The sequence below is a fragment of the Symphalangus syndactylus genome, chromosome X (genome assembly GCF_028878055.3).
Source record: "Symphalangus syndactylus isolate Jambi chromosome X, NHGRI_mSymSyn1-v2.1_pri, whole genome shotgun sequence".
Lineage (NCBI taxonomy): Eukaryota > Metazoa > Chordata > Mammalia > Primates > Hylobatidae > Symphalangus > Symphalangus syndactylus.
The window spans coordinates 137,369,029-137,390,325 of record NC_072447.2 but is presented as its reverse complement, the minus strand read 5'-3'; the positions used below and the strand labels follow the sequence as shown (position 1 = coordinate 137,390,325).

Here is a 21,297-nt window from a genome sequence, read left to right as displayed (position 1 = left end):
AGACTAGGTTAGCTCTTCCTTCTTATATGCTCTCATAACACTTTGTAACTTCTTTAGAACACTTACGCTGCTATGTTGTAATTGCATATTTGGCCACTTAAATAATAGGTCTCTCCCAATAGACTGTAAGCTTCATGAGGGCAGTATATGTAGTGTTTTTTTTTTTTTTTTTTTTTGAGACGGAATTTCACTCTTGTTGCTCAAGCTGGAGTGCAATGGCGCAATCTTGGCTCACTGCAACCTCTGCCTCCTGGGTTCAAGCGATTCTCCTGCCTCAGCCTCCCGAGTAGCCAGGATTACAGGTGCCTGCCACCACACCTGGGTAATTTTTGTATTTTAGTAGAGATGGGGTTTCACCATGTTGGTCAGGCTGGTCTCGAACTTCTGACCTCAGGTGATTCACCCGCCTCGGCCTCCCAAAGTGCTGGCATTACAGATGTGAGCCACCGCACCCGGCCCAGTGTATGTAGTTTTGATCAGTGGCATGTGCCCAGCTTCAAGCACAATGGCTGGCACATAGGAAGCCTAACTAATATTGGATGGATGAATGCTAATCCAGGGATATGCAGTCAGAGGAAAATGCCAACTGTAGTACTCATTCCTTATATAATGTGCTCAGTATTCTATATTTAACTAAACACCACTTAAGAATAGAGATTGAGTAAACTAATGTCATCTATTTAAGGATGGTTACTAACATGTTTAGGGAAATAGACAATTGTTGTTTTCTTACTTGTAAATTCCTCGTGACATATTTTCAATGTATTTAGCTTTGTCTTGTACTCCACAGTGGTAATGGTAAGTCTTAACACAGGCTTTTATTTCACATCCAATAGTAGCACCAGGCTGACTGCAAAGTGTACATTTCTGTATAAGGAAAGAGAAATAATCGTAAGCAGTATTTCAAGAAAACAGTAGCTATTTTCTATTGAAAAAGAGTACACTGAAATTATCACATAGCATATAACTGAAATAATGCTGCAACTTAAACCATACTTTGGTAAGCCCTCTAATATTGTCATCCCCTGATGTTTCCCTTATTTAACATTTATAAACTGCCGGCTTATTAGAAAAACTACTGACCATCTCAGGTCTGACATCTAAATGTAGATAAGATTCTCCTCAATGCTGCCAAATACACAAAAAGAATGATGTTGTATATCTTAGTGGTTGGCTTCTTTTCCTCCCTAAGATCAGATCCTTTCCTATTATGATTAGGGGAAAGAATAAGAAACCAGAAAAGCAATCCCCCCACAGAGGAATCGCTACCAGTAGACAAAAGTACAGAGGGAGACTAAAGGGGCTGAAATCTTTTCAAGACTTCTCAGTGTGGCCTGAAGAGTGTTCGGAGATTAAAAGGTACCTGTTGAAAAAGAGGTTTCAAGTCAAATAAGTTTAAGAAAGGATAGGTTAAGCAGATCACTTTACTGCAGGACTTCTCACAGCCTTTTCTCCAAGGGAGAGGGCACAGAGTAAACAGTTTTCAAGTTTATTGAAATCTAGATGCCCTTTTATCTCTGGAGGGGTTGGGGGAATATCTTGATGGACTAACTTCCTTTGGAGCACATTTGGGGGAAATGCTAGGTTAGTGTTTACCCCAATCCTCAACGGTACAGAGGTAAACAGTAAGTTGGCAAGATAATTGAATTGTTATCTTAGTCACCTGTTTGGACTTTAGCTGTATTATACAACACCGCTCTGAATAATATGATAAAGAGGTTTTTCCTTTTTTCAGTACTACAGGCTCTGTTACGGAAGTTTCATTTTTAGCCGGGTGCTCACGCCTGTAATCCCAGCACTTTGGGAAGCCGAGGCGGGTGGATCACATGAGGTCAGGAGTTCATCACAAGCCTGGCCAACATAATGAAACCCTGTCTCTACTAAAAATACAAAAATTACCCAGGCATGTTGGTGCATGTCTGTAATCCCAGCTACTTTGGAAACTGAGGCACAGGAATCACTTGAACCCAGGAGGCAGAGGTTACAGTGAGCTGAGATCGTGCCACTGCACCCCAGCCTGGGCGACAGAGTGAGACTCTGTCTCAAAAAAATAAAAAAATAAAAAATAAATAAAAAAATTGTAAGGTATAATGACATTGTGGTTAGGTAAGAAAATGTCCAATTATTAAGAGATACATACTCAACTACGTGGAGGTATAGTGATACGAAGTCTGAGGTCTGCTTTAAAATACTTCAAGCAACAAGAATAAAAGGCCTGTATGAAACAAGTGCCACAAACTTAGGTAACTGATGAAGCAAAATGATGGATAGATACGTATTACTAGGCTTTCCAATTGTGGTATGTTTGAAAATTTTCCCAACAAAAAAATTTAAAAATTAACTTCTAGAGACAACCGACATAGCATTCATAAGTGTTAAAGGAGTAAACGATCAATAAAGATGCCAACATTTCTTAGAGCTACTTGTTGGTAATTCAGTATGTTTAACAACATGAGACTAAGGTGTATTTTATATTATTTTATTAAAAAAAACTTAAAGCTATGACAAACATTTTAAGAGGCAGCCCTGTGTATGTGTACTTTAAACAGAAAGCCCTGAAAAAAATTTCCTTTAAGCAAGCTTACACAATGTAACATTTTAAACTTAATAAAGTTTGTCACATTCATATCTTCATTTATTTTATTAAACGGCTTGCAAATGCCTTGAAATGTATATAAATCTTCTCAGTATAATTCTCTTAAGTAATGAAGTTACATAGAAAGAGAAATAAGTTTCAGTAACATCAGCATCCTTTATTATATTACAAATAAGTCAAATATATACTTTGCTTTAACACATGAACTACTTTAAATTTTCTGATGACTGGATAAATTTGGGATGTACTCTAAATTTAAAGCAGCAAGTCAAGTGTAATGTTGCACAACAAATATAAAAACTACAGACCATTCTTTTTCCTCGTTTAATCTCCTGAAGTACAGTTTTAATATCAAAGTCTCCAAATTCTGCTCTTGATGTTGTTGTGAGCTGGACTGTGCCAGAAGAAAACAACTAGAGAAGAAAAATGCAGGAACATTAACATTCAGAATCCTTATGAGAGAAACATTAAATGTGGTAACAAGTGTGTTATATTTAATTTCTGAAGAAAGATAATCTTTCCTTAATAATCAAGTATCTGCTCAAATATCTTTAATATATTTACATGTCTGATTAAAATATAACCAATTATGGACATTGAAATAAAATGAGGACTGCCAGTGTGGAGCCAAGATTAAATAGCCTGCTTTAAGCAATGAAAATTTCAACAATGTCACTCTATTCTCAACTATTTTACATTTCCACAAAGTTTTAAAAAATAGTTTAAATTGGCAAATTTCAACCATAGATGCAGATCACAATCACTCACGGATTTTTCTTTTCAAACTAGACATATATGAGATCTACTCCACAGGGTTCCTAGATGTACATATTTTGGAAAAAGCTCACCAGGTAAATCTGACATGCACTCTGGTTAAGAACCTCTGAAATAAATAATGTAATTTTAAAAATCTTATCAATGGGATGAGTCATTCAATACAATCTAAGTCAAAGATATTTATGTGTACTGTAAGTCAGGCATGGATCTAAGGATGTCAAGATAAAAACTTATTCTTATCTTCAAGGAATTTAAGAGTCTGTTAGGGAAGATAAGTTCATAAATGAATAATTGTAATATAGTGTGTTAAGTACAACAGAGATAATTATTAGGTTATAGTGAAAGTCTAAAATATATTTCATGACATGCTTATAAAGACAAAATTTTTATAGCTATGAAATAATTAATTACAGATTATCCCAACTACAGTAACTATAATTAGAATTACTTCAAATCCTACTAAAACATAAAGGCTACAATTTAACAACATCTAAACTTTATTAAGATCTGGGATTACAAGATATACTATTTATAACTCTAAAATACTAATGCTGGTGGGGGGAAGTTTTTTGGTTACTAGCTAACTGATTTAAAAAAAAAATCATTTGGGCTTTTAGATCACAGGGGAAACAAAGAAAAACAAACAACAAAAAAACAAAATTGGGCTTAAAAGAACCATGCTTACCATGCACTTATAATGGGCAGCTGCCTTCTTGGCATTAAATATATGCAGTTTTCCTCGTGCTTCATTTTCTTCCTCCCCTACATGGCAAAATCCACATTTAGGCCTGGTGTCACTAGGGCTGCTTCTGTGTGGAGACCTATCTCTCTGCAAATGTAAAAGAAAAAAAGAACTTAAAAAAAATCATGAAAATATGCTACCGGTATTTCAAGCTTATTTAACATTTCAAATGATGAACTTTACCTATAGATAGTTTAAATGAAATATTCATGGTGCAACAAAAAGTAAGAATCCAACAGTTTTTTTTACTTACATAGGAACTACTTTCCATTTCATCTGTTCCATGGGAGGATGTGGACCTGGTATCTTCTGACAGCCCTTTAAAATTAGTTTTTCTTGGCCTTCCTTTGCGACTTTTCTTTTTACTTTTAGGTGATGAGGGCTCCAGTTCATGTTCATTAAAACTTTCTTCTAAATCAGCTGCTTAAAAATGAACAAAAACTTTTTATAGACCAATCTCAAAATAAGTATTAGTTCATGGGTCTTAGGACATATGTTTCTCCTTAGAATGAAACTGCCTCCAGAAATGAGGAGAAATGGCCTGTGGTATGCTCAATATAGCCACCCAATGTTTCAGATAAATGCAATAAAAATCAAATACAAATAGTTTAGTAAATTAATTTTTAGAGTTTGCTTTTGCATTATTATTTTTTTTACCATAGGTTTCAAAGAGTTTGTAAAATTAGAACACTTACCTAGAAAATACACTTACTGTAACTTGGAAAACTAAATGAAAATAAAGTAGATATATCTGTGCTATTCAATGTAGTAGCCACTAGCAACATGTGGCTTTAAAAAATTTAAGTCAGTTATAATTAAATAAAATTGAAACTTCAGTTTCTTAGTCACACTGACCGCACTGCAAGAGCTTATTGGCTACATGTGGCTAGTTGCAACTGTATTAGACAGCACATATACAGGACTGTTGCCACTGTCACAGAAAAGTTCTATTGGATAACACTGGTCTAGATTGCTCTTCAAACTATCATGAAAACTAAATGAACAAATTCAACAAGGAAGTCATTTACAGCTGAACTAATGGATCAAGTAATTAAACAAATATTAAGTACAAAAAGAATTTCTAATACAAGCAGTAAAAAAAGTATGTTGCAAGTTAGTTGCATATGCTTTAATGAATTAAGCAAAACTTATGCAGAAATTTGAGAACTGCATTTCTCAGTAATCTGAAAAGAATTTCTACCATAATGAAAGGTGTTTTGTCAGTAGTTTACTATAAATATTTTATTTATTGAGGGCCTCTGTATAAGATGATGTATTAATATTTAGTGTTTAAAAGGGTAATAAAAACCAAATGTTCACTTGCCATAGGGTCAAACTGTGGAAAGTTTTAGGCACAGCTCTAATATTTTCGCCATTTTTTCCTTTACCATGTTATTGATTATAATTCTAGAGACTAATTTCTCAATGAGAAAGCATATCAACTCCTATGCTCAGATGTTAATATCTTTCCTACTACTTTGAAGGTTATTAGAAATTAAAGCACATTTATAAGGGCAATTCAGTTGGTATACTTGAATATATATAAACTAAGGGAACTACAAGTATTAGGTTGTTTGCAAAACAGTTAATAACAATTTACATGAGTGCAACTTCACATAGCTCTGGTAGGACTTGAAGGAGTTAAGGGGAAAAGGTAGAAGTTATTGGATAGTGTTTTATAGGCAACAAAATAAATTCATGTGAATAACTTCCTGTGAAGACAGAGAAGTCAATTAAAGATGTTTATTCTCTTTAACACGATAGCAAATTTCATGTCAGAATATACTACTTAATTTAAATATTCAAACTGACAATTTTTAAGACATGGAATTTCACTAAAAGCTGTTAGAATTACTTGCAGTTGGCTGGGCACGGTGGCTCACGCCTGTAATCCCAGCACTTTGGGAGGCCGAGGTGGACAGATCACGAGGTCAGGAGTTCGAGACCAGCCTGGCCAATATGGTGAAACTCCATCTCTACTAAAAATACAAAAAATTAGGCCGGGCGCGGTGGCTCACGCTTGTAATCCCAGCACTTTGGGAGGCCGAGGCGGGTGGATCACGAGGTCAGGAGATCGAGACCACAGTGAAACCCCGTCTCTACTAAAAATACAAAAAATTAGCCGGGCGTGGTGGCGGGCGCCTGTAGTCCCAGCTACTCGGAGAGGCTGAGGCAGGAGAATGGCGTGAACCCGGGAGGCGGAGCTTGCAGTGAGCCGAGATTGCGCCACTGCACTCCAGCCTGGGCGACAGAGCGAGACTCCGTCTCAAAAAAAAAAAAAAAAAAAAAAATTAGCTGGGCATGGTGGCGCGCACCTGTAGTCCCAGCTAATCGGGAGGCTGAGGCAGAAGAATCGCTTGAACCCAGGAGGTGGAGGTTGCAGAGAGCCGAGATTGTGCCACTGCACTCCAGCATGGGCAACAGAGCAAGATTCCATCTCAAAAAAGAATTACTTGCACTTGCCAAATATTAAAAATTCTCAAAATGAAAAATCATAACTGTTTCAATCATTCTAAGACATCTATGTGTATGTATATATAAAACATTCAGTTTTATACATATGTATACACATATAATATATTCAGTTATCTATTATGAAAATAAGCATCACTAACACCATACATAACACTATTAAATAACATTTAATAGTTGTTTAATAACAATAAACAAATAAGATGTTTAATAAATAACATTATTAAACATCTATAAAAATTACTTAAGAACTGATTCCATTATCAAGCCAACATGATTAGTTTCCCCCATGGCATATTTGTTCTAAATATGAAATCATTCCACAAAAATTTTTAACAACTTTAACATCAATAGTAAAAGTCACGAAAGATTCATATATTTAACTATATTAGACTTTCAAACTTCTGAAAAGTATAAATTAAAAAGTGGTAAATTTGGGCCGGGTGCGGTGGCTCACGCCTATAATCCCAGTACTTTGGGAGGCCAACGTGGGCGGATCACCTGAGGTCGGGAGTTTGAGACCAGCCTGACTAACATGGAAAAACCCCATCTCTACTAAAAATACAAAACTAGCTGGGCGTGGTGGTGCATGCCTGTAATCCCAGCTACTCAGGAAGCTGAGCAGGAGAATGGTGTGAACCCAGGAGGCGGAGCTTGCAGTAAGCCGAAATCACGCCACTGCACTCCAGCCTGGACGACAGGGCAAGACTCCATCTCAAAAAAAAAAAAAAAAAAAAAAAGTGGTAAGTTAAAAGGCAAACAATAAACTGGAAAAAGGCTGGGCATGGTGGCTGAGGTGGTTGGATCACTTGAGGTCAGGAGTTCAAGACCAGCCTGGCCAACAAGGTGAAAACCTGTCTCTACTAAAACTCCAAAAAAAATTAGCTGGGTATGGTATCGTGTGCCTGTTAACCCAGCTACTAGTGAGGCTGAGGCAGGAGAATCGCTTGAACTCGGGAGGCAGAGGTTGCAGTGAGCTGAGATCATGCCACTGTACTCCAGCCTGGGTGACACAGCAAGACTCTGTCTCAAAAATAAAATAAAATGAAATAAACTGGAAAAATATCTGCTTCTGCTGTACCTCTGACAAAGAATTAGTATCATTATGATATGATAAGCTCATATAAGATTAAGACCCAAATGGAAAAGTAGATCAAGGATATAATCAGATAATTCTCAGAATATAAGTAGTTAATAAGTATAGTTTAAAAATATTTAACTTCTCCAGAATCAAAGTGCAAATTAAGTGATATATCATTTTCACCTATCAAAACAGCAGACTTTAAATAGTTATTAAAAGCTAAAATAAAAACCACAATGAGATTCCATCTCACATCAGTCAGAATGGCTATTATTAAAGAGTCAAAAAACAATAGATGCTAGTGAGGCTGTGGAGAAAAGGGAACGTTTATATACTGTTGGTGGGAATGTAAATTAGCTCAGCCACTGTGGAAAGCAGTTTGGAAATTTCTCAAAGAACATAAAACGGAACTACTATTTGACCCATTACTGGGTATATATTCAAAAGGAAACAAATCGTTCCACCAAAAAGACACATGCACTGGTATGTTCACCGCAGCACTATTCATAATAGCAAAGACAAGGAATTAATCTAGGTGTGCATCAACGGTGGACTGGAAAAAGAAAATGTGGTTTGGTGTGGAATACCCTGCTACATGGAATACCCTGTAGCCATAAAAAAGAATGAAATCGTGTCCTTTGTGGCAATAAGGATATGGCAGGAACAGAAAACCAAATACAACATGCTCTCACTTATAAGTGGGAGCTAAACACTGGGTTCTCATGAACATGGAGATGGCAGTAATAGAAACTGGGGACTATTAGAGGGAAGAGAGAGGGAGAAGGGCAAGGGTTGAAAAACTAACTATTGGGTACTATGCCCAGTACCTGGGTAATGGCATCATTCATACTCCAAACCTCAGTATCATATCATATACTCAGGTAACAAACCTGCACGTGCACCCCCCGAATCTGAAATACAAGTTAAAAAAAAGGTACAATAAACCCAACAAAATGTGTGTTAGAAAGAAAATATAAACAAGTGCCCCTAAATGGAGAGATAGACTATGTTTCTGAATGAACACGATAGACAGAAAATCAGCTCTCACTAATCTGACTTAATGAAATGAAACTTAAAGTTGATTCTGTGGTTTTCTGGAAAACGGACAAGAACACACAAGATGAAAAAAAGAATATACAAGAGTATCCTTTTGAAAAGAAGATATCAAAATATACAAAGCAATAGCAGTTAAACCACTGGCACAAGAATAGACATATATCAGTGGAAGAGAATCTCCAAGTTTGAAAACAGACCCACGTGCACATGAAAATTGAAAATATGATAATGGTGGCATTTCAGATAAGTGGAAAAGACATAATGGCACAACTGGCTATCCATTTTTAAAAAATGGATACCTCATACTATATGAAAAAGTTAAGAGATGGATTAAAAATCTAATTGTAAACTATGAATATAATAGGAGAAAATAGAGGAGAATTTTAAAAAATAATCTTGGATCAGGACATATAAGAAGCCCTAAAGGAAAAGACTGGGAGATTTGACTAAAAATTAGTAAATTTTGTACAGCTAAAGGCACCATAAACTAAGTTAAAAGAAATAAATTGGGCCCGGTGCGGTGGCTCAGGCCTGTAATCCCAGCACTTTGGGAGGCCGAGGCGGGCAGATCACCTGAGGTCAGGAATTCGAGGCCAGCCTGGCCAACATGGCGAAATCCCGTCTCTACTAAAAATACAAAAATTAGCTGGGCATGGTGGCAGGGCGCCTGTAATCCCAGTTACTCAGGAGGCTGAGGCAGGAAAATCGCTTAACTTGGGAGGCGGAGGTTGCAATGAGCCAAGATCGCGCCTCTGCACTCCAACCTGGTGACAAGAGCAAAACTCTGTTTCAAAATAAATAAATAAATAAATAAATAAATTGGAAGATCATTTGCATATAGTGACAGAATATCTATATTATAGAGAACACCTACGTATCAATTTCAAAAAGACAAACCCCAAGAGAAAAATGCACAAAGGATAGGAAAAGGCAATTCACAAAAGAAATATAAATGACAAAAAAACATGAACAGAGGCCCAACCTCACCAGTGATAATGGAAATTAAAATTAAATGAAATAATCAGACAAAAATTAAAGACATAATACCTAGCACAGGTATGGGAATTAGACACTGTTGGTGGGAACATAAACTGGGTAAACAGTTTCAGAAGCCACGTGACAGTACTCATTCCCCATGTTAAATGCATTGACCCTTTGACTTGGCAACCCCATTTCTAAGACTTTTATCTTACAGAGTCACTTGTATAAGTACATAAGTATATTATGTATAAGGGAAATTGTTGCAGTATTATTTGTAACCATGAAAAATTTTATTAATAGATAAATCCTTAGGCCTGGACGCAGTGGCTCACGCCTGTAATCCCAGCACTTTGGGAGGCCAAGGCGGGTGGATTGTTTGAAGTCAGGAGTTCAAGACTAGCCTGACCAACATGGTGAAACCCCATCTCTACTAAAAATACAAAAATTAGCCAGGCATAGTGGTACATGCCTGTAATCCCAGCTACTCGGGAGGCTGAGGCAGGAGAATCACTTGAACCTGGGAGGCGGAGGTTACAGTGAGCCGAGATCATGCCACAGCACTCCAGCCTGGGAGACAGAGCGAGTCTCAAAATAAAAATGAAAAAAAAAGTGAAAATCTTCCTTTCACCTTCTACTTCCACCTGCTCTGTGCTCCTGGTTGGCTCCTCATTCTCCCTAACCTACCTCCCTCCCTAACCTGCTGACCTCCCACCCAGGAAAGCACTGTTAACTGCTTCTTTTCTCAACCTCAGTATATAAGAGCCTCGGTTTGAATCTTGGATCTTCCACATACTGTGTATCTTTGGACCTGAAACCTACCTCAGGGGGTTCTTAAATGAATTACATGAATTAGTGCATGTAAAGTACTTAAAACAGTGCCTGGCACAGAAGACGCTTTCAATAAATGCTATTATTTTCTCTGCATATGCACGTTTTTAAAAATGATATACACACAAATGGCATTCTAAGCTTTTAACAAAAGAATTCAGAAACAGATACAAGGGCACATCTTGCTTTTTCCGCTTCATATAGCTTGACAACTTTCCATGTCAGTATATAGGAATTTACCTCCTTCCATATAAGAGCTAATAGTAATCCATTGTATTTAACCAGCTCCCCCTATGGTTATGACTTGAAAGTTTTCAGTGTTTTTGCTGCTACAAATGTGATGAACATCTTTCTCCATTTATCTTTGCTCACTTGTACTGTATCTTAACAGCTTTCATTTGTAAATATGTGTGTATAAGTTGGAAACAGAATAGTAAGAGCTAACATTTGAGCTTTTGAGTTTTCACTATACCAGATATGCTATGTGGTTTATATGCATTATCTCATTTGAGCCTCACAATCACTCCACAAAGTTGTAACGGTCATCTTCCCAACACCCCTTCCACCCACCACCGCCCTGTTTTACAGATAAGGAAGTTTAGAAAGGTTAAGTAATTTTGCCCAAGTTCACAAAGCTAGAGAATGGCAGAGCTGGGACAAATATATATGTCAGTGAATAACTACAAGTATGCTCTTAAAATAGTAATATTCATTGTCGTGGAAATACATATTTCCATATGCTCCTGGATGTTAGAAAAAGAACAGTTATGCTTATGTATGCACATAATTGGTCTGGAATAATACACAAGAAACTCACAGATAGTAGTGTTTGCTTTTAACAAAAGAATTCAGAAACAGATACAAGGGCACAGATGACAGGAAAGCCTGATTTTTGTACAATGTTCATGTACCTATTCAAAATAAATACGATAAAAAGTAAAACTTTACACTTACATTCACAGCTGCAATTTCTAAAAATCCAGGCTGATAAGGCAGGCGACAAAATAGGGTTGTCCTCCTTCCCGAGCCACCAAACATTCCCAGCCTCTTATCAGCACAGCTTGCAGATGTCTGTGTCACGTTAGAATGGCCAGGCCCCTCTCTATTACCCTTCTGTTCTCCTCTGGTATGGCCCCTATGGGGAGGGGAATGCCCAACGTACCAGGATACCAACTCTCTTCCTAGTATTGTAAAGCCCTGTCTCTCCCTTTCCTGATTGTCTTCTCTTAGTAACCAATGTTTTCCTCATCTTACAACTTCCTGGTTTACGCTCCACCTTCCTCCTCCTAAGTTCTCAAATCAGTTAACAGTGTGAAGTAGAAAGGATATCTGGACAGAACATCTGAAATTGCCACTTACTAGGTCTTAACTTGGTTAAGTTACTTACCATTCACAAGTGTCTTCATGTGTCAAATCGACTAATGTTAATACCTTTCTTACAAGGCTGCTTTAAGAAATTACTTGTGAAAAATGCTTTGTAAACTATAAAATTCTATTTAATTGTTAGTTAATACTCCTGGCATATCTTGTGTAGACTGTAAGCTCTCTGTCCACATGGGGACTCTTTCTTAAATTCTCCAAGGTGCTCACACCTTGCTCAATAAATGTTTGTCAGAGTTAAAAAAAAAAAAAAAAAAAAAAAAGAAAGAAAGAAAGAAAAAGGACAGGCATTAAGATTGAGGCAAGCATCACCATCTCTGCTTTGAATCTTCATGGTTGCTGCAAAAGGAAAACTGGAGGACATTTGCCCTGCCTTTTCCAGTGTAAATATGATGTGCATTTACTCTGTATGTGCGGAGTCATTTGTGAACTCAGCTTCCTGCTTTTTCAGGAAAGGTATCAAGTAAATGATTTTATATATATATAACATATATAAAATCATTTACTCGATTTATATAAAATCATTTACTTGATTTACTTGAGATACATATATATACATACACATACATATATGTATACAATATATATACATACACACGCACAAACACATGCATATATACATACACATGAATATACAAATTTGTAACATACACCCAAAATATATTATTACTAAAGTGTGCTAAAATGAAATCTGATGTCTGGGATTACTTCGAAATAATCCAAATGAAGAAAGTGAGTGGGGGGTAAAGATGAAACGTTATGCTGTTATTTCTACTTTTACCTAAGTTTGAAATTTCCTATAATGAAAGTTTGTACAGTGTGCTAAATCACAGATGAGCATACACAATGCCTAACACAGTACCCCGCACATGGGTGAATCAGAAAGAATATGGAGTCGGCCGGGCGTGGTGGCTCACGCCTGTGATCCCAGTACTTTGGGAGGCTGAGGCGGGTAGATCACCTGAGGTCAGGAGTTCGAGACTAGCCTGGCCAACGTGGCAAAACCCTGTCTCTACTAAAAATACAAAACTTATCCAGGCATGGTGGCAGGTGCCTGTAATCCCAGCTACTTGGCTGAGGTGGGAGGATCGCTTGAACCCGGGAGGTGGAGGCTGCAGTGAGCCGAGATCGCACCACTGCACTCCAGTGTGGGCGACAGAATGAGACAAACAAAAAAAGAATATGGAGTCAGTTTTACATGGTGTGAAGACCACAATATGAATACACTACTAAATTTTCCAAGTTAAAGTACAAAGACTTTAAATTCCATTGTCACCTAAGGAAGAGCACAAGAAAAGACGGTGATAAAAGCAGGTGGAAGTTTAAAGGAATAATAATGATATAGAACACAGTATTTACAGACATCTTCAAGATATCGTGGGTTTGGTTCCAGACTACCACAGTAAAGCAAGTTATCGCAATAAAGCAAATCACACAAATCTCTTCATTTCCCAGTGCATTTAAAAGTTATGTTTACACTATATTGTAGTCTACTAAGTGTATAATAGCATTATGTATAAATAAAGGGTTTGTACCTTCATTAAAAATACTTTATTGCTAAAAAATGCTAACAATCATCTGGGCTTTCCAGTAAGCTGTAATCTTTTCGCTGGTGAAGGGTCTTGCCTTGATGCTGTTGGCTGCTAACTGATCAAGGTGGTGGATGGCTGAAGGATGGGGTGGCTGTGACAATTTCTTAAATTAAGACAACACTGAAGTTTGCCGCATTGATGAACTCTTTCTTTTGTGAAAGATTTCTCTATAGAATGAGATGCTGTTTGATAGCATTTTACCCACAGGAAAACTTCTTTCAAAATTAGAGTCAATCCTCTCAAACCCTGCCACTGCTTTATTAACCATGTTTACGGAATATTCTAAATCTTTTGTTGTCTATTCAACAATGTTCACAGCATCTTCACCAGAAGTACACTCTATCTCAAGAAACTACTTTCTTTGTTCATCCATAAGAAGCAACTCCTCATCTGTTAAAGTTTGAACATGAGATTGCAGCAATCCAGTCCCATCTTCAGGCTCCACTTCTAATTCTAGTTCTCTTGCTATTTCTACGACATCTGCAGTGACTTCCTCCACTGAAGTCTTGAACCTCTCAAAGTCATCCATGAGGGTTGGAATAAACTTCTTCCAAATTCCCATTAACGCCGATATGTTGACCTCTGCCCTTGAATCACAAATGTTCTCAATGGCATCCAGAATTATGAATCCTTTCCAGAAGGTTTTTAATTACCTTGCCCAGATTCATCACAGAAATCACTATGTATGGTAGCTGCAGCCTCATGAAATATATTTCTTAAATAATAAGACTTGAAAGTCCAAAGTACTCCTTGATCCATGGGCTCTATGGACTGCAGAATGAATGCTGTACTAGCATGCATGAAGACAACATTCATCTCCTTGTAGATCTCCATCAGAGCTCTTGGGTGACCAGATGTATTGTCAATAAGCAGTAATATTTTGAAAGGAATCTTTTTCTCTGAGCAGTAGGTGTCAAGAGTGGGCTTAAAATATTCAGTAAACCATGCTATAAACAGATGTGCTATCATTCATTTATAGAGCATAAACAGAGTAGATTTATCGTAATTCTTAAGGGCCCTAGGATTTTTAAAATGGTAAATGAGGATTGGCTTTAAAGTCACCAGCTGCATTAGCCCCTAACAAGACTCAGTCTGTCTTTTGAAGCTTTGAGGCCAGGCATTGACATCTCTCTAGCTATGAATGTCCTAGATAGCATCTTCTTCCAATACAAGGCTGTTTCATTGATATTAAAAATCTGTTGTTTTGTGTAGGCAACTTCATCAATGATCTTAGCTAGATCCTCTGTGTAACTCACTATAGTTTCTACATCAGCACTTGCTGCTTTCACCTTGCACCTTTATTGTATGGAGACTTCTTTCCTTAAATCTAATGAACCAACCTCTGCTAGCTTCAAATTTTTCTTCTGTAGATTCCTCACCTCTCTCAGCCTTCATAGAATTGAAGAATTAGAGGCTTGCTCTGGATTAGGCTTTGGCTTAAGGGAATGTTGTGGCTGGTTTGATCTTCTATCCAGACCACTAAAACTTTCCCCATATCAGCAATAGGGCTGTTTCACTTTCTTGTCATTTGTGTGTTCCCTGGAATAGCACTTTTAACTTCCTCCAAGAACTTTTCTTTTGCATTCACAACTTGGCTGTTTGGTACAAGAGGCCTAGCTTTTGGCCTGTCTCAGCTTTCAACATGCCTTCCTCACTAAGCTTAATAATTTCAGCTTTGGATTTAAAGTGAGAAAAGTACAACTCTTCCTTTTACTTAAACACTTAAGAGGCCATTAGAGGGTTATTAATTGGTCTAATTTCAATACTGTTATGTCTTAGAGAATAGGGAAACCCAAAAAGAGGGAGAGAGATGGAGAACGGCTGGTTGGGGAAGCAGCCAGAACACACACCACATTTATCAATTAAGTTCACTGTCTTACATGGGCACGGTTCATGATGTCCCTAAACAATTTGCAATAGTAATATCAAAGATCATTGATCACAGATCACCATAATGGATAAAAAAAGAAAAGGTTTGAAATATTGTGAGAATTGCCAAAATGTGACAGAAACAAAGTGAGCACATCCTGTCGGAAAAAATGATGCCAAAAGACTTGCTCAATGCAAGGTTGCCACAAACCTTCAATTTGTAAAAAATGCAGTTATCTGTGAAGCACAATAAACTGAAGTGCAATAAAATAAGGTATGCCTGTACTGAGCCATTGTTTAGAGTTGTACACGCATTATTTTTCATTTAATCCTTAGAATAATCCTATGAGGCAGGTTTTTAAAAAAATCCCCCAAATTTTACAGATGCAATATCTAAGGCTCTCCTGTGAGAGCGATCAAATAATTTGCCCCAGATCATGTGCCTAGGATGTGGCAGAGCTAAGATTTAAATAGACCTTATTTCGAAGCCCATACTCTTAACCAGTGTATAATACTGCCTTCCCAGTACTTCATAAGTCTATTCAATGCTACTCAAAGGTTTTTAAAGAGCTTAATATCAACATCAAAATCTCCCTATATTTCTATTTAATAAAAGTAATGCAAACTGCGGCCAGGTGCGGTGGCTCACGCCTGTAATCCCAGCACTTTGGGAGGCCAAGATGGGCAGATCACGAGGTCAGGAGATCGAGACCATCCTGGCCAACATGGTGAAACACTGTCTCTACTAAAAACACAAAAATTAGCTGGGTGTGATGGTGGCGCTTGCCTGTAATCCCAGCTACTCGGGAGGCTGAGGCAGGGGAATCACTTGAACCAGGGAGGCAGAGGTTGCAGTGAGCTGAGATCGTGCCACTGCATTCCAGCCCGGGTGACAGAATGAGACTCTGTCTCAACCAAACAAACAAACAAAAAACAACAACCAATAAGTGAATTATTAAAGCAGGTAAAGGCTTCAAATCTACATAAATTATAACATTTTTAAGATACTTTTAATATAACTACGGTGACCCTATTTCCTGAAACATAAACTGAGTTATATCATTTGACAAGCAATTTCTAATATAAAGTTTCAGAACTGTCCATTAGGGAATCCACCAGGTCCTTGAATAAAATACAGACTATAGCCTCCAAGGTTAGGCACAAAAGATTCCTTTACACCATCTCAGAAAGCATGGGATTTTGCGGTCACTGTAACTCTAACACTTATCACCACTTTATCTTTTTAAGTAATTTCAGACTTATAAAAAAAGTTGTCATAAAAATTCCTGTATACCCTTCACCCAGATTCTAAAAATAATATTTTACCACATTTGCTTTATCATTCATTCTCTCTCAATATCCATACACATTTTTTCCTAAAAGGTTTAAGAGTAAGATGAAGCCATGATGTCACCACTGTATTTTAATGTTTGTCACATATCTGTCACTTATGTCCTCCCCCACTTCCCCCAAACTAAAATTATATATGTATTAGTCTCATTTGATACACGAGGACACTTTGCCTTGTGAATAAGTTAACCAAGTTAAGACCTAGTGGGTGGCAGTTTCAGACTTTCTGTCCAGATACCCTTTCTACTTCACACTGTTAAATGATGTGAGAACTTAGGAGGAAGAAGATGGAGCATAAACTAGGAAGATGTAAGATGAGGAAAACAGTGGTTAAGAAGAGAAGACAATCAGAAAGGGGACAGACAGGGCTTTAGAATACTAGGAGGAGCGTTGGTGTACTGGTAAGTTGGGCATTACTCTCCCCAATTTACCACACTCAAAAACCTTATAATCACATAAAATGGTTCTATTTCTGACATCCCTATGTCACACTCTGGGACCACAAATGCTTGTTTTCCTAAGTACTTTCATTCTCATTGTTCTTCAACCCTATTAGGACCTTCAGTCCATTGATGCCTTCTTGTTTCTTGTTCTGCTGTCACTTCCCTCCCTATCTCGCTCAAGCTGCTCTCTTGCAAATATCCTAAACTCCCATATCCCTTTACTTCGTTAAACTCAATTGGCAAGATCCTAATTTTTATTTACCCAACTAGCCACTTTCTCTATGCACATACAGGATCCTGAATTACTGGTGGAAAAGTCACATCACTTAACTGTTGGGAACCACTACATAAACTCATGGGTACTAACCTCAACAGGGCCCTCAACCTATTCTGGAAACCTTACATTTCTCCAGGCAAACTTCCTCTCCCAGTCTTCAGAGCTATTCTTTCAAACGGTTCTCTTTCCTTCAGCTTCCAACCCTCACACCTTTTGCTACATTCTCCTTCACAGAGAAGACAGACCAGATGGGAGCCACTTATCCTCTTCGTTCCCTCTTATTACAGTGGAAATGCCCTTCTATCACAGGCCAATTGTTTTGCTTGGGTGCTGAATCCTTTTTCCTTTACCTTCAATCTCTTCCTGCCCATAGCAACCCTTCTCATAAGGGTCTATGTATCAATTAATTCTCCTCCTAAAAAAAAAAAAAAAAAAAACAAAACCGAAGGCTGGGAGGGTGGCTCAATGCTTGTAATTCCAGTACTTTAAAAGGCTGGGGTGGAGGACTACTTGAACCCAGGAGTTCGAGACCAGCCTGGGCAATGTGGCAAGACCCCGTTTCTACAAAAAAAAATGTAAAAAAAATTAGCCGGGTGTGGTGGCACATGCCTGTGGTTCTAGCTACTCAGGAGGCTGAGGTGGGAAGATCGCTTGAGCCTGGGAGGTTGAGGCTGCAGTGAGCCGTGATTGAGCCACTGGATTCCAGCCTGCGTGATAGAGTGAGACCCTGTCTTAAAATAATAAATAAAAATAAAAGGCAATTAAGTGAAAGAGGCCAATCTGAAAAAAGCTATACACTGTATGATTCCAACTACGACATTCTGGAAAAGGCAAAGCTATGGAGACAGTAAAAGTATCAGTGGTTGCCAGAGGTTGGGTAGGGAAAAGGGATGAACAGGTGGAGCACAGGGGATTTTCAGGGCAGTGAAATGAATCTGTATGATACTGTAATGGTAGGTAGATGTCATTATACACGTCAAAACCCATAGCATGTACCACACCAAGAGTGCACTAATTTAAACTATGGACTTTGGGTGATAATGATGTGCCAATATTGCTTCATCCGTTGTAACAAGCGTACCACTCTGGTGTGGGATGTTAATAGTGGATAGGGTGTGTGTGTGTGTGTGTGTATGTGTGTATGTGTGTGTGTGTGTGTGTGTGTGTGTGTGTGTGTGTGTATGTATGTATGTATGTTAGGGGTTGGGGAAGAGGAGATATACAGGGACTCTGTACTTTGTGCTCAATTTTGCTATGAACCTAAAACTGTTCCAAAAATAAAGTCTATTAATTAAGGGAAAAAAGTCACCCTTTAACTTCCTTCTAACTATTCCCTGCCCCTTTACAAGCAAACATATTAGGAGGCTTACCCGTGTTACTATTAACATCCTACACCAGAGTGGTACATTTGTTACAATGGATGAACCAACATAGGCATATCATTATCACCTGAAGTCCAAAGTTTACATTAGGGTACTCTCAGTGTGGTACATTCTATGGATTTTGACATGCATGTAACATGCCATGTCACAAATCTCCAATTTCTCACTTCCCATTTGTCGAGGTGCATATCAATATGGCTTTTGCCCCTATTACTCTACCCAAACTATTTTCTAAGGTCACCCATAGCTCTGTTGTCACTGAATCCAATGGATACTTTTTCAACAGCCCACCAAGTTGACCATTTGGTTCCTTCAGGAACTATTCTCTTCCTTCCTTTGGTTTCCAGGATGTAACACTAATCTGACTTTCCTCCTACCTCTCTAGCCATTCTTTTTCTCTCCCTTTGCAGGCCCATCCTTCTATAACCAGCCTTTAATTGTTAAAGTTCCTCAAGGCTCAGTCCTAGGCCCTTTGCTCTTCTGAACTCTCTCCTTAGGGGATTTTTCCTCCACTCACAAAGATGCAATTATCTATACTCACACTTGGCAAATTTCTATCTCTAGCCAAGATCTCTATTCTGAGAACAAGAACCATATAATCAATCCATCTGCTTCTCTGATATCCCCACTTAGCTAGCTCATAGGTACCTCAAACTTGATCTTTCAAACTTAACTCATCAACTTTCCCCATAAGCTTACTTCACCTCTCCTGTTATCTAAGCAAGTGGCACCCTCAGTCACCCATTTGCATATGCCAGAAACCTTGGAGTCATCTCCAATATCTCTTTTCCCTTATCCCTATATTGGATGCACCTAAGTCCTATCAATTCTATCTTCAAACACTCTCTCAAATTTGTCTACTTCTGCTCATCCCCGTAGTTACAACTCTAGTCCAAGCCTTCTATCATTACTAACCAGGATTCCTGCAACAAGCCACTCTCTTTGCTTAAAACCCTCAATTACCTCTTGCTGTTCTTAGGATAATATTCAAAATCCCTACCAATCTGGCCCATGTATTCCTCTCCCAACCTCATGTGCCACTCTACCTATCAGTTTTGTTTGTCTGAATAAGAGACAGGGTCTCATTCTGTTGCCTAGGCTGGAGTGGAGTGGTGTGATCGTAGCTCCCTGCAGCCTTGAGATTCTCGGATCAAGTAATCCTCCTGCCTCAGCCTTCCGAATAGCTGGGACTACTGGTGCACATCACGCTCGGCTAATTTTTAAATTTTTTGTAGAGAGGATCTCGCTATGTTGTCCAGGCTGGTCTTAAACTCCTGGCCTCAAGCCATCTCCTCACTGGAGCCTCCCAAAATGCTAGGATTACAGGCATGAACCACCATGTCTGCCTCTATCTATCTTTTACTTACATAGCTTTCTATCAATTCCTTGGAAGCATCAAGTTCCGCCCTGTCTAAGTCTTCAAAGATCCTGTTCCTTCTGCATAGAATGTGCCTCCAATCCTCTTTAGTCTTTTAAGACTTAATTTAAATGAAATTTCTTCATAGGTCCCCCCAAACATTTGCTCATGGCACTCTAATTTCTCATTCATGGCATTTATTACAATTGTAACCTATTAATTGTGCAACTATTTATTTAATGTACATCTCTCATATTAGACTTCAAGCTCTTTGGGGCAGAGACCCATCTAATTTATGCCTATATCCCCAATTACCTAACAGGCCTGGCAAATAGTAGCTGAACTATATTTACCAGCTTGTATATAATTCCAGAAGGACTCTGTCCTCAGTTAACTGTCACCATTGATAGGGGAGATATTTTTTTAACAGAAATGCTTTCTTTTTATTTTGGAGACCAAGTCTTGCTCTGTCACCCAGGCTGGAGTGCAAATGGCATAATCTCGGCTCACTGCAACCTCCGCCACCTGGGTTCAGGCAATTCTCCCACTTCAGCCTCCTGAGTAGCTGGGATTACAGATGTGTGCCACCACACCCAGCTAATTTTTGTATTTTTAGTAGAGACGGGGTTTCACCATGTTGGCCAGGCTGGTCTCGAACTCCTGGCCTCAGGTGATCCACCAGCCTTGGCCTCCCAAAGTGCTGGGATTACAGGAGTGAGCCACTGTGCCAGCCCAGAAATGCTTTCTTATATGTTTCGAATCATTTTATAGGCAACTTATCTAAGCCCATCACCACTAACAGGTAAATACATACAGTTCCTGGGACGGGCACTCTAATAACCTAGTGACATAATGATAGCTAAAAACTCCATATAGATTTTTTAAATTGCTTTTCAAATTCACAGTCCATTTTTTCCTGAAGCAAAACTGATGACATAGGTTTTAGGTATTTAATATTCAATAATATTTTATTTGTGATGGAAAAATTGAATTGCTATATTATGCAATTATTCTCAAATTTAATATTTCAAAACAGCTCATTTTATATAAAGCTAACATGGCAGATTGAATTATATATTAATAGCATTTATCATATTAAGTATTAGCAAAGTAA

At 38.2% G+C, this 21,297-nt stretch overlaps 1 protein-coding gene and 1 long non-coding RNA gene across 11 annotated transcripts in view; one reads left to right on the top strand and one right to left on the bottom strand.

The window, feature by feature from the left end:
* The window catches only part of LOC129475480 (uncharacterized), a 69,359-nt gene that overhangs the window by 16,911 nt on the left and 31,151 nt on the right, over window positions 1-21,297 (top strand). The window lies entirely within an intron of this gene.
* PHF6 (PHD finger protein 6) overlaps window positions 1-21,297 on the bottom strand; it is a 57,067-nt gene that overhangs the window by 11,803 nt on the left and 23,967 nt on the right. For 6 of the 10 annotated variants that reach the window (XM_063635029.1, XM_055267551.2, XM_063635028.1 and 3 more), the window contains 4 exons: window positions 4,369-4,535; window positions 4,059-4,202; window positions 2,905-3,009; window positions 734-867 (listed from right to left, as the gene is read on the bottom strand). In XM_063635029.1, the coding sequence (XP_063491099.1) occupies window positions 734-867; window positions 2,905-3,009; window positions 4,059-4,202; window positions 4,369-4,535 (550 nt within the window). Of the gene's footprint in view, window positions 1-733; window positions 868-2,904; window positions 3,010-4,058; window positions 4,203-4,368; window positions 4,539-21,297 lie in introns of all 10 variants that reach the window. The other 4 variants (XM_055267550.2, XM_055267549.2, XM_063635027.1 and 1 more) reach the window with 1 other exon arrangement.